This window comes from Chiloscyllium plagiosum, chromosome 9 (genome assembly GCF_004010195.1).
Source record: "Chiloscyllium plagiosum isolate BGI_BamShark_2017 chromosome 9, ASM401019v2, whole genome shotgun sequence".
NCBI classification, from domain to species: Eukaryota; Metazoa; Chordata; class Chondrichthyes; order Orectolobiformes; family Hemiscylliidae; genus Chiloscyllium; species Chiloscyllium plagiosum.
The window spans coordinates 21682859-21694960 of NC_057718.1; the positions used below are offsets into that span (position 1 = coordinate 21682859).

The window sequence follows — 12102 nt, forward strand, 5'->3', positions numbered from 1 at the left end:
TCAAAATGATTTTGAATCAGGCTGGCAATATTAACATAGTTTGAATTCCTAATTAAAGTGCAGATTGACAGTCTGATATTTATTCATTGGTTATTCAATGTAAAACATGAGGTGTCGTAGAGAAGTAGAATAAGGAAGAAAATAACAGTAGAGGAAAATTATTTTTCATGATGAGTCAAGACCACATAACAATTTTTAGAGGTAGCGCAGTTATGAGCTCAAAACAGCCTCCTATTTTAAAATTCTTAGATTGTATTCTTACACTTTAATGTCATTACAATTTTTTTATTTTCAGACGCTTTATTTCCAATGATACATTGTTTCGTAAGTTGGTGAAAGCTACCCAGGGTCTTCCTCGAGTACGTTGGTCATTAGGTGGAAATGCACCGGTCATGGCGAATCGTCTTGCCAAGGAAGGGTGTGAAGTACTCATTGGGAGTCGTCTTACGCCTGACCTTATTGAGGTCCTTCAAGAGCACGTGACTGGTTTGTAGCAATAAAGTCATGTTTGGCTTAAGCACATGTATAATCTTAAACACCAGTCCATGTGAACAGCTTGAGCACATTAATTGAATACCCCAAAGTGGCTCTGACTCACAAAGAAGTATGTCATGATCAATAATTTGAATTGATATTAATTGTGTAACAAAGTCAGCTTCAGTTTTGAGAATTAGTTGATGAGGTTTGTGGAGAGAGTTGTCAAAAAAAGCCAAGCTACTAAAATTTTCTTTACAAGCATGGTCGAGCAGTAATTGGAGGAATAAAAGTTGAGAGCAGTGTAAGATTGAAGGAATTCTCTGAAATAAGATTACACCTTGATTTTGGAGGGTCTTAAAGATGGGAATGACAATTTTAATGGAACGGCAGGAATCAGTGAAGGTCACAGTGTCATTCAGCACAAAACAGACCCTTATGCTGACCATAATCCCAAGCTAAAGTAGTCCCATCTGCCTGTGTTTGGCCCATATCCCTCTAAACATTTCGTATACATATACTTATCTAAATGTCTTTTAAATATTGTAACTGTACTCTCGTCCATCACTTCCTCTGGAAGTTCATTCCACAGACGAACCACTGCTTTTAAAACATAATGTCCTTCATCTTTTTAGATCTTCTTCCTCTCACCTTAAAAATATGCCCCCTAGATTTGAAAAGACACAAGCTGTTCACCCTTTCTATACCCCTCATTAGTTTATAAATCTCTAAGGTCATCTCTCGACCTCCTATGCTCCAGTGGAAAAGAGTCCCAACCTATCCTCTTAACTCAAAACCTTCGTTCCCGGCAACATCCTGGTAAATCTCTTCTGAATCCTCTCCAGCTTAATAATATCCTTCCTATAAACTGAGTCCAGAACTGGGCACAGTGTTCCAGAAGAGACTTCACTAACATCCTGTATAGCCTCAACGTGATGTCTTAATTCCTGTACTCCAAGGTCTGAGCAATGTAGGATAGTGTGCTAACCAAGTTCTTTACCACCTATCTATGTGTACTGCAAATTTCAAAGAATTATGTACCTGAACCCCAAGGTCTCTGTTCTACAGTGTTGCCCAAGGCCCTACTTTTAATTGTAATTGTCTTGTATTTGTTTTCCCAAAATACAGCAGAGTCATTAGGGACTTTTAAGTGACTGCTGGATGTGTACATGGACAGGGGTGAATTGATGGGTGCGTAGGTTAGATCATTTTATTTTAGATTAGGATTATTACTCCGCACAGCATCGTGGGTTGAAGGGCCTGTTCTGTACTGTATTTTTCTATGTTCTATGTTCTCAGTGATCCAAATTAAACTCCATCTGTCACTCTTCAGCCAATTGACCCAATTGATCAAATCACATTGTCACTTTAGATAACCTTTTACTGTTCACTATACCACCAATCTTGGTGTCATCCAGAAACTTACTAAGCATGCTTTCTATATCCTCCTCTAAATCATTTATATAGGTGACAAACAGAAGTGGAACACCTTTGGTCACTGGCTGAAAAACAATAAAGGAAGGAATGATGTGAGCACAGTTAAGATATGGCGAGACACTGAGCTGCAGAGCTTTGGACAAGATAGAGTTTATGGTAGCGGAGGGTGAAGGATCAACAGAGGATCTTAACATAGTTTAATTTGCATGTAACAATCTGTAGAATCTCAAGGCCAAGAGCTTTGTCCTGTTGATTGGAATCTTCCTTTCTTTCATAATGCTGCCAATTTGCAATAGTTGGATTTTTGTTAACATGCTGGGTAACAAACAATAACGTTGTACTTTGAGTGCTAGTAAAAGATGGACAGATGAGATTGAGACATGACTTTAAAAGAATGACTAATTCGGGAATTAAGAACGTATTATGTGATTGACAGTTATGAAGGACACTAATGGATAGTTCTTGCAATGGAAAGCAGGAGGGTAAGGAATAGAGGGGAAATAAAACAGTGAAATATGATCAATCACTGCACCTTCAGTCAGAGGTCAAATCGTTGGGATATAGAGGTTGCTGGGTTGGTTGTGATCTTAACTGGTGGTGTTTTTAATTGGGAAATTAATGGTTAGATGTCAAAATTGATAGTTGAAAAAGACAAACTACACTTGATTGGCTTTATATCATCTTAGTTTACAATTTAATGGATGCTGTTGTGTAAATGTTGCACTTCTGATAAGGTTTTGTACACTCAATCAGAATGGGATTAAAAAGAAATTTAAACTAGTCATACTGAGTTGCTATTGCATACCTCCTAGTGACCATTATCTAGAAAATGACTGGCTTTGGAGATCGATGTTTTGTTTAATAGAGCCAGAACAAACAAAATTTAATTTGAATTAATGCTGATTGTGTTTCTACCCAGATGATACACAGGTCATCAATTTGCCATTTTAATTTGAAGAAATGTAGAGTACTCTGTAATAGTAAGTGGCTGTGTTTAGTTCTAGACTGTGTTGCTGGGAAAGCACAGCAGGTCAGGCAGTATCTGAGGAACAGGAGCATTGACTTTTCGGGCATAAGCCCTTCATCAAGAATGAGGCTAGTGGGCCGGGGCTGAGAGATAAATGGGAGTGGGGTGGTGGGAATAATGTGGGGGGAAGTGAGGAAGCTGTTGAAATCCACATGTATCCCGTGTGGTTGCAGGGTCCCAAGGCAGAATATGAGGCGTTCTGCTTCCAGGCCTCGGGTGGTAACGGTTTGGCGGTGGAGGAAACCCAGGACATGCATGTCCTTGACTAAGTGGGAGGGGAGTTGAAGTGTTCAGCCATGAGGTGGTGGGGTTGGTGGATGCAGGTGTCCCAGAGATGTTCCCTGAAATGATCCGCAAGAAGGCGTCCTGTCTCCCCGATGTAGAGGATACCACACCGAATGCAGTACATGACATTGATAGAGGTACGGGTGAATTTCTGACCGATGTTGAAGGATCCCTTGGGGCCTTGGACAGAGGAGAGGGGAGTGATGTGGGCGCAGGTTTTGCATTTCCTGCGGTGGCAGGGAAAGGTGCCAGGAATGGGGTGTGGGCTGATGGAGGCCGTGGACCTGATGAGGAAGTCACGGAGGGAATGGTCTCTCTGGAACGCTGATGGGGGTGGGGAGGGAAATATATCGTTGGTCGTGGGGTCCGTTTGGAGGTGGTGAAGGGATCCTGCAACCACACAGGACAGATGTGGATTTTAACAGCTTCCTCATTTTCCCCTCCCCTACTAACCCAGTCCCAAGCCTCCAACTTGGCTCCGCCCTCTGTACCTGTCTATCATTCCCCCCCTCTGACTTATCACCTTCTCCCTCACCTTCATCCACTAATCACTTTCTCAGCTACCCACTTGAGCCCCTTCCCATTTATCTCTCAGCCCTGGCCCACTAGCCTCATTCCTGATGATGGGCTTATGCCCGAAATGTCGATTCTCCTGCTCCTCAGATGCTGCCCGACCTGCTGTGCTTTCCCAGCACCGCACTAATCTTGACTCCAGCATCTGCAGTCCTCACTTTCTCAGTGTTTAGTTCTAATTCTACTCCAGTAAAACCTGTCTCTGGATTGAACCTTGTGATTCTAGCTTTTTTGTCTGTGAAGATATTTTTCATTTGAAAAGTAATGTGCCATAACTTCTTGAGAGCTTAAAAAACTTTTTCAAAAAAGTCAATAGCCATACACAGTTCATCAGTTGAAAGGACGAGTTTGAAATATGGCTTGGTTCTATGGTTGTGATAATGATGCCTTCACACCAGAGTTCCTCTTTAGATTAGTTGTTATGCCTAATCTCTTTATTTTTCTTTTGTGGCAATATGCCTTCACTATACGCTATTATGGAAGCCTTACTCTGTATCTTTAGGTTGCAGTGTGGCCTAGCAGTTTAGGGGTAATATTGTCCTTATGTGGGAATGAATGGTGGTATCTCATTTTAGTTGTGCTTTTTATTTTCTTGCCCCACCATGTACCCAAATCTCAGTCAATTCAATTTTTGCCAATGAGATCCTATAAGATAATAAGAATGGGACCAGAACTAGGTCATTCGTCCCATTTAATAAGATTATGGCTGATCTGATTTGTGATGTTAACTGCATCGTGTCTAATTGTAAGATATGCTCTAAGCTCAGGATAATGAGTGGAGCTTCTAAAATATTTAACCTAATTGGCATGGAGCTGATTATAATGTTGATGTTTTAGTTATTGGCTATATAATACACTTGATGATCACTTTACAATAAACTAAAATTCTTGACCTCTTCAAACAACTCTTCTTCCTTTCTAGTTACAAGCAAACCTGTAGATGAAACTGACATTCACCTAATTCTAGAGTACTCAACTGGTGCCAAATGGGGGAAGCTAGTGTCTAGAAGAGCAAACAGGTGTGTAAAATCAGTTTGCACAAATTGTCATAGGGTAATTAACCAAACTACCATTCAGTTTTAGTAAATAAATGTAAGCTAGTTTGCATGTTTATCATTCATTCAAACGTATTTCATTGACTTTGTAAAACAAAATGCCTCTGAAAGCATTACATATCAGTTTTATATTTAAAATCCTTGATTTTCATTTTAATTGTTCCAAATTTTTACCATCTACTTTGATACATCTGCAGTTTATCCCCCTGCCATTGTTTGTTACATCTGGCATTACTTTAGTGTGTACAAAGAGGCTTTTTCTGTTTAGTGCATCCTTTTTCCATGCATCACCATACGGAGCTCAGGTGACAACTTAGGAAGGAAGGTCAGGATAATCTTTTCATGTCTGCCCTGGGACAAGTTCCCAATACTTTCGTGTTCTGCTCCAGAGATGGGATGAAGCTACATCTATCACTATAAGATCACTGGCAGTGATTCATTTTTATTTGAGCAGTGTAAATGGGTAAGAGTTTGGCAGACATAGTCATAGAGATGTACGTCCAACTCTATAGGACGGAGACCAGAATTGCGCACACTATTCCAAAAGTGGCCTAACCAATGTCTTTTACAGTTGCAATATGCTCTGATAAATAAAGGAAGTAATATTAAATACCTTCTTCACTATCCTACATACCTGAGACTCCACTTTCAAGAACTATGAATCTGCACTCCAAGGTTTCTTTGTTCAGCAACACTCCTCAGGACCTGACCATGAAGTGTGTAAGTCCTGCCCTGATTTGCCTTGCCCAAATGTAGCACCTCACATTTATCTAAAATCCATCTGCCATACCTTGGTCCATTTGTTCATCTGAAGAAACCTTTGCTGTCCACTTCCAACTTCTGTGTCAGCTACAAACTTACTAACTTTGCCTCCTATATTCACATCCAAATCACTTATCTAAATGACGAAAAGCAGTGGACCCAGCACTGATCCTTGTGGCATACCACTGGTCACATGTCTCTAGTCGAAAAAGCAGCCCTGCATCACCATCCTCTTATCACCTACCTTTTGAGCCAATTTTGTTTCCAAATGGCTAGCTGTCCCTGGATTTCATGCGATCTAACCTTGCTAAACAGTCTATTGTGCGGAACTTTGAACACCTTGTGAAAGTCCATACGCACTACATCCACTGTTCTGCTTTTATCAATCTTTTTTTTGTCACTTCCTCAAAAAACTCAATCAGGTTAGCGAGACACTATTTCCTCCACGCAATACCATATTGACTATCCCTAAACAATCCTTGCCTTTCCAAATACATGTACATCCTGTAACAAAACATGTTTTGAATTAAGCACAAAATGATTGTAATAATTCAGTTGAAAGAGTAAAGCTGAAAACTAACATTGGGATTTTCAGAATAATTCTAAAGTTGAGAGCGTTTTCATTACCTCCTAAGGGGAGATAGCCTGTTAGATCTTCTGGCACCTTGTGGCAGGAAGTCCTACCCATCTGGAGCTACTGGCCAACCAGAGGTTGGCAGCATCACAGTGGAGGATATGCTGCTACCTGGCCACCACCCTTGGAGTTGTAAGATGAAGGATTGCTCCTGAAAATGCCAAATGTTTGAGTTCAGACTGTGGTTTTGTGGTTGGGCTTTAAATAAGGCATGGGTTCAGATTTGAGAGCAAAGGGTGGGCTCAGGTACTCTGTTTCAAAATTAGTGTACACCAAATGACCCCACCCCAGAAACTATTCAGCTCATCTCTTACCCTAAATTAATTGCAGCCAAAGCGGGTGATGACATTTAAGTGAATTGTCTTCCCCTGTGGCCACCTTGTTCATTGCTTTTCAAGAGGAGTAGATTTCACCCATCATTATGGTTGCATAAATGTACTTAACTATACTTGACAGTTTTAACCACCTGAAAATAATCGACTATTTGATCTCCTTAGGTTCATAGTCCATCATGACACTTCCAATCCTATTTTGGAGTCACTTGAAGATTTTCAGGCACAACTCCAGCAGTTTAAGCCATCGCTACTGATAATTAGTGGGCTTCAAATGATGGATAATTTTCCCTTTACACCAGGTGAGTGTAAAATGTGGTTGAATTATGATGTCAAATTGCAATTTATAAGGAAGAGAAATTTCCAGAAGTTCTTGCAGTTTCAGTTACAAGTCTATAGATTAAGATTCAGAGTTACATTGCTGGTGATGGAAACTGAAATTAAAGTTATTAAAAGTAAAGCTTGATTTAAAAAAAAAAAATTGTTAATATTATCAGTAGCACATCTTTCCCTGAACTTCGTACAGTTACTAAAGATCAAGTTTCTAATCCAGGTGTGATCAGATTTTCTTTTTCTGTTCAGAGAAATACAACAGAGTACCAAGGAGTGATGGCACAGTTTGCTGGTGATTTATAGAATCAGTTTCTCAGCAGTATTACAAGTATGGAGGTGCCAAAATGAGATCTGTTCTCATATGGGCTGAGTAACATTTATGCAAGAATGGAACTAGGATGTTTGCTGCCTTTCATAACTTTTCAAAATGTCACCATCTTTTTGACTTAAAATATGAGTACTTTTGTTCCATGCACATGTCATTAGAAAACCAAGTGTTTATATGGCATGGATGGGTTGAATAGAAGGACCTATTTCCATGCTGTATACCTCTGACTCTTTATAAACTCCTTGAGCTGTTTCCCTTGTCTCACTAATGTTTTTGTGGAGGTTTGAGAAGTTGGAGGCAGTGGCCTGAAACCTATTTTTTGAAATGCTTTCCAGTATCCTTTTCAATGAGCAAATAAGTATTTTCTGTTCCGTCACATTCTGAAGTTTCAAAAAGCAATAATCTACTCACATGCTCAGTTTGGGTTCAGCCAGGGCCACTCAACTCTCAACCTCATTACAGCCTTTGCCAAAACGTGGACAAAGAACTGAACTGATAAGTTGTGAGTAACTGACCTAGACATCAAGGCAACATTTGACTGTGTATAGTATTGTATCCTTGAAAAAGAGTTGATGGAAACTGAGGGGGAGAAATCTGATTGGAGTCATATCTAGCTCAAAGGCAAATAATTCTGGTTGTTGAAAGCCAATCGTCTCATTTCCAAGATATCAACAGTCTTCAGCTGGTTCATCATCAATGACCTTCCTTTCATCTTACGATCAGAAGTAAACAGTATTCAACACCAATTGTAATTTCTTCAATATTGAAATGCAACAATTTCTTCACTGTCCAAATGCAACAAGATCTGGACAGCAGATCTGTTTGGGCTAATAAATGGCAAGTAACATATGTACCATTGAAGTGCCAGGCCATAACAATCTTCTAGTATAAAGGAAAAATCATTTGGAACCCACTAATGTCCAAGCGGAGAACTTGACAATTGCTCCTTCAAATTCAGTGGAATCACAATTGCTGAAACCTCCATTTGGGATTTGCTGCTGACCAGAACCTGAACTGAATACATAAATTACAAGAGCAGCTCTGTGGCAAATAACTCTCCATGTGTTACCATCTACAAATCAAGGGTGTGATGGAACACCTGCCACTTGCCTCGTGTCCAGCTTTAACAACACTTAAGCTTGACCCATCCAGAGGAAAAAGAACTTGCCATTTGCCACTCAATCCAGCACCTTCAACATTCACTTTCTGCATCACTGGTGCACAGTTGCAACAATGTTTGTCATCTCCAAGACATACTGCTCAGCTTCAACAGCATGGTCCTTCAACAGCATCTTTCAAACCCACAACCAGTACTGACTCAAAGATAAGAGAATGCCATGCCTGCAAGTTTCCCCCTTTAAGTCTTGCACCATTCTGATTTGGAGCTGTATCATTGTCTGTTTCCTGTTGCTGATTCAAAATCTTGGATCTAACTTCTTCACAACAGCACTTTGTCTTTCAACCCCCAACAATTGCAGTGGTTCAGAGGGCAATTCCCCATGCTTTCGCCATCACAATTGGAGATGGGTAATTAATGCTGGCCTAGCCAGCAATTCAGTAAAACCTGTCATTATTTTGAAAGTTACTTTCTTCTGTTTATCCTGAGATCTAGCAATTATGTTTGCTAAATGATTAGGTGCAAAGGAGCCATAATGCATTGTGTTGGCTTTTGTCAAGGAAATTACTTCGTCTGAGACTTGCAGTCTAGTTTCAAGAAGCTTCATTTGTCATGAATTCATGGAGAGGCTGAGATAGTCTCCACCGTTCATCAGCACTCTCCAGAGCTGAACAGTCAGCTTATATTTATGCAATGATACAAATAACTTTGCTTATATTCTGCATTCCACAATAATTCAAGATCAAGATAAGCACAGTGCAGCTATTGCCTTGTTGCTCAAGGACAGAGAAGCCAATTAGCTCAGGAAGCTCCCCCACTAATGAACCTGTGATATACTCCCTATATTTCGTCAAATTATAATTGCACAACCTCCAGTCTCTCTCTCCAGTACTTTTCCCACTAAAGCGAGATGCTAAGAGCCAAGATAGTTTTTACCTTGGTCAAGTATCTATTCATGAAGCAGTTTGCCAAGTTTTTAATACTTCCACAGTTCTTAATGTAAATGTTTGACTTTTCCTTTTGCACGCCCTTGAACTTAAGCATTTCATAAGATAACTGGTAATTATTCAATGCTCTTGTATTGAAAGCTTTATTATGTGCTGTGTTTACGTACACAACCCTCAGATCAAAGGATTCATTGTTTTCTGAAGATACAGTTGCAATGTGTTTTGGTAAGGGTCCTTGAATCTTTGCGTCGTTGTGTTTTAAAAGATCCAAACTAAACTGTACTTACAATTAACATACAAGAATGAAGAAATCCAGTTGTGTTGTTGAAAAGACAATGCAATTGCTAGTTTTGCATTCAACATTAATGCATGAATTAATTAGCATGGTTTATGCTGCTTCAGTGTGTTATGTTGAAGTAACAAATTGAAGCACTTGAAACAAACTTTTAAAGCATTATTTGAATTTTACAAAATTCAACGTTTTTTTTAATGATTGCATAATAGTAGTTACTTATTTTGGAGGAGAGTTGTAGGAACAGGAGTAGGCCTTTCAGCCCACTGTGCCTGCACAGCCATTCAATTTGATTATAGCTAGTCACCTGAGTCAGTGCCATTTTGTCACACTATATCCCTTGCTGCCATTCATCTCTAGAAATGTATTGATTGTTGCCTTTTACAAACTCAGTGAGCTTCCACATACATCCCTGGTAGAAAACTCACAAAGATTTTCCATCCTGAGTGAAGAAGTTCCTCTTTGTCTTAAATGGCTTAATCCTTATTCTGTAATTGTCTTCTAGTTCTAGACTGACTAGCTAGGGAAACATCTCTTCTACTTGTCATGTCATAGACTAATTTCATAAGTTTCAGAACAACCACTCTTCTTTTGTTTGAAGTTCTGGATAATACTGACCAGGTCTCCTCAATCTCTTAATTTAAAACAGCCTGCTGCCCCAGGAATTAGTCGGGTGAACCTCCATTGAATCCACTGACAGTACGTTCTTTAGTTGTCCAAAACACACTCAAATACTCCAGATGAGCTAGAGGAAGAGGCTGAATAGGCTGGGGCTGCTTTCCCTGAAGCATCGGAGCCGAGGGGTGACCCTTGGAGGTTTATAAAATCGTGAGGGGATTGGATATGATAACTAGACAGGGTATTTTCCTTGGGGTGGGGTGGGGGGCTCCAGAACTAGAGGGCATAGGTTTAGCGTGAGAGGGGGAAAAAATTTAAAAGGGACCTTAGGGGCAGAGGGTGGTACATATATGGAGTGAGCTGCCAGAGCAGGTAGTGGAGGCTGGTGAATTACAACATTTAAAAGGCATCTGGAAGGATATATGAATAGGAATGGTTGTTTAGAGTGATATGGGCCTAATGTTAGCAAATGGGACTAGATTAATTTAGGATATCTGGTCAGCATGGACGGGTTGGACCAAATAGTCTGATTCCGTGCTGTACAACTCTGACTCTTACTCTGAGGTCCCACTCTCAGGCTTGATATGATTGCAGCACGGTATCTTATGATCAAATCTCTTTGATGGCCAACATACCATTTGCCTTTCAAATTGCTTGTTATACCTGCACGGTAACCTCTCGTGATCATGAACCAGAATACTCAGGTCCTTTTGGCCACCAACACTTCCCAATCTCTCCCTCTTAAAGGCAGATTTTTTAAAAAATCCTCTACCAAAGTGGATATCTTCACATTTATTCACATGACATTCCATATATCAATCCATATTTCTAGCCCAATCACCCTTCGCCTATTTGTAGATTCCATACATCCTCCTCACAACATGCATTCCTTCCTGCTTTCGTCATTAGCGATTTTAAAATATTACAATTTTAAGTTGTATTTAAATTATAAATAACCTGACTGGTAACAGCTGGTCATCCTAAGAATTATGTTTTTATCCCTATCCTCTGCTTCCTTTGAACCAATTCTCAATCCATGCACTCCATCCCATGTGTTCCAATTTTGTTTACTAACTTCCTGTATGGGACTTTTATCAAGAACCTTCTAAAAATCCAATTGCACCTCTTCTATTGGTTCTCCTTTATCCATGCTGCAAGTGAAATCCTCAAAATTCCCAAGTTTGTCGAACACTATTTCTCTTTATGTATCCATAGCTCTGCCCAATTTTAGCAGTCTCTCTATTATCTAATTCTTTAGATACTGCATTCTTTAAAATAGAAACAGGGAAGTTGTGAGAGTCTAACATTAAACTAACAGATCTGCAGTTCCTATTTATTCCCCCTCCTTCTTCTCTTAAGTAGTTGGGTTATATTTGCTACTTCCTATTCTGCTGGAGCCTTTCCAGAATCTACAGATTCTTAAACAATACAGACATTGGTTACCACTGTAGTCACTTCCTTCAACACTGGAATACAGTTGTTCTGATTCATGGAATTTGTCATCCTCTTAACTTTAGAAGTAATATCTCTTTAATAATTCTAATATTTTTTGAGTTCCTCAGATTCACAAGTTCTTTAAAACCCAGTATTTCTGGGAGGATTTCTGTATCATTGTGAAGACAAACCAATTTAATTGCTTTGTTTCTCAAATTTCCTTGTTCTCCTCTCTCAACTTTTAATGTGCTCATTTTGTCTGAGCTATTTCTTTTTCTTTCCACACACGTTATGAAACTTTTACAGGCTGTATTTCTTGTTGGCTTACATTCACTTTCTTATTTTTTTCTTCTTCGTCTGTTTCTTGGTGGTCCTCTGCTGGGTTTGAAATTGTTCCCAGTACCCTGGCTTGCCATTTTTTCTAATATCCTTTTTTTTTTAATAACAACTACCA

General features: G+C 39.6%; 1 protein-coding gene across 1 annotated transcript in view; it reads left to right on the top strand.

The window, feature by feature from the left end:
* Positions 1–12102, top strand: part of adpgk2 (ADP-dependent glucokinase 2) — a 38030-nt gene that overhangs the window by 19633 nt on the left and 6295 nt on the right. Inside the window, exons 3-5 of the mRNA XM_043695557.1 lie at positions 296–486; positions 4719–4815; positions 6745–6881. Of these exons, the coding sequence (XP_043551492.1) occupies positions 296–486; positions 4719–4815; positions 6745–6881 (425 nt within the window). The remainder of the gene's footprint in view (positions 1–295; positions 487–4718; positions 4816–6744; positions 6882–12102) is intronic.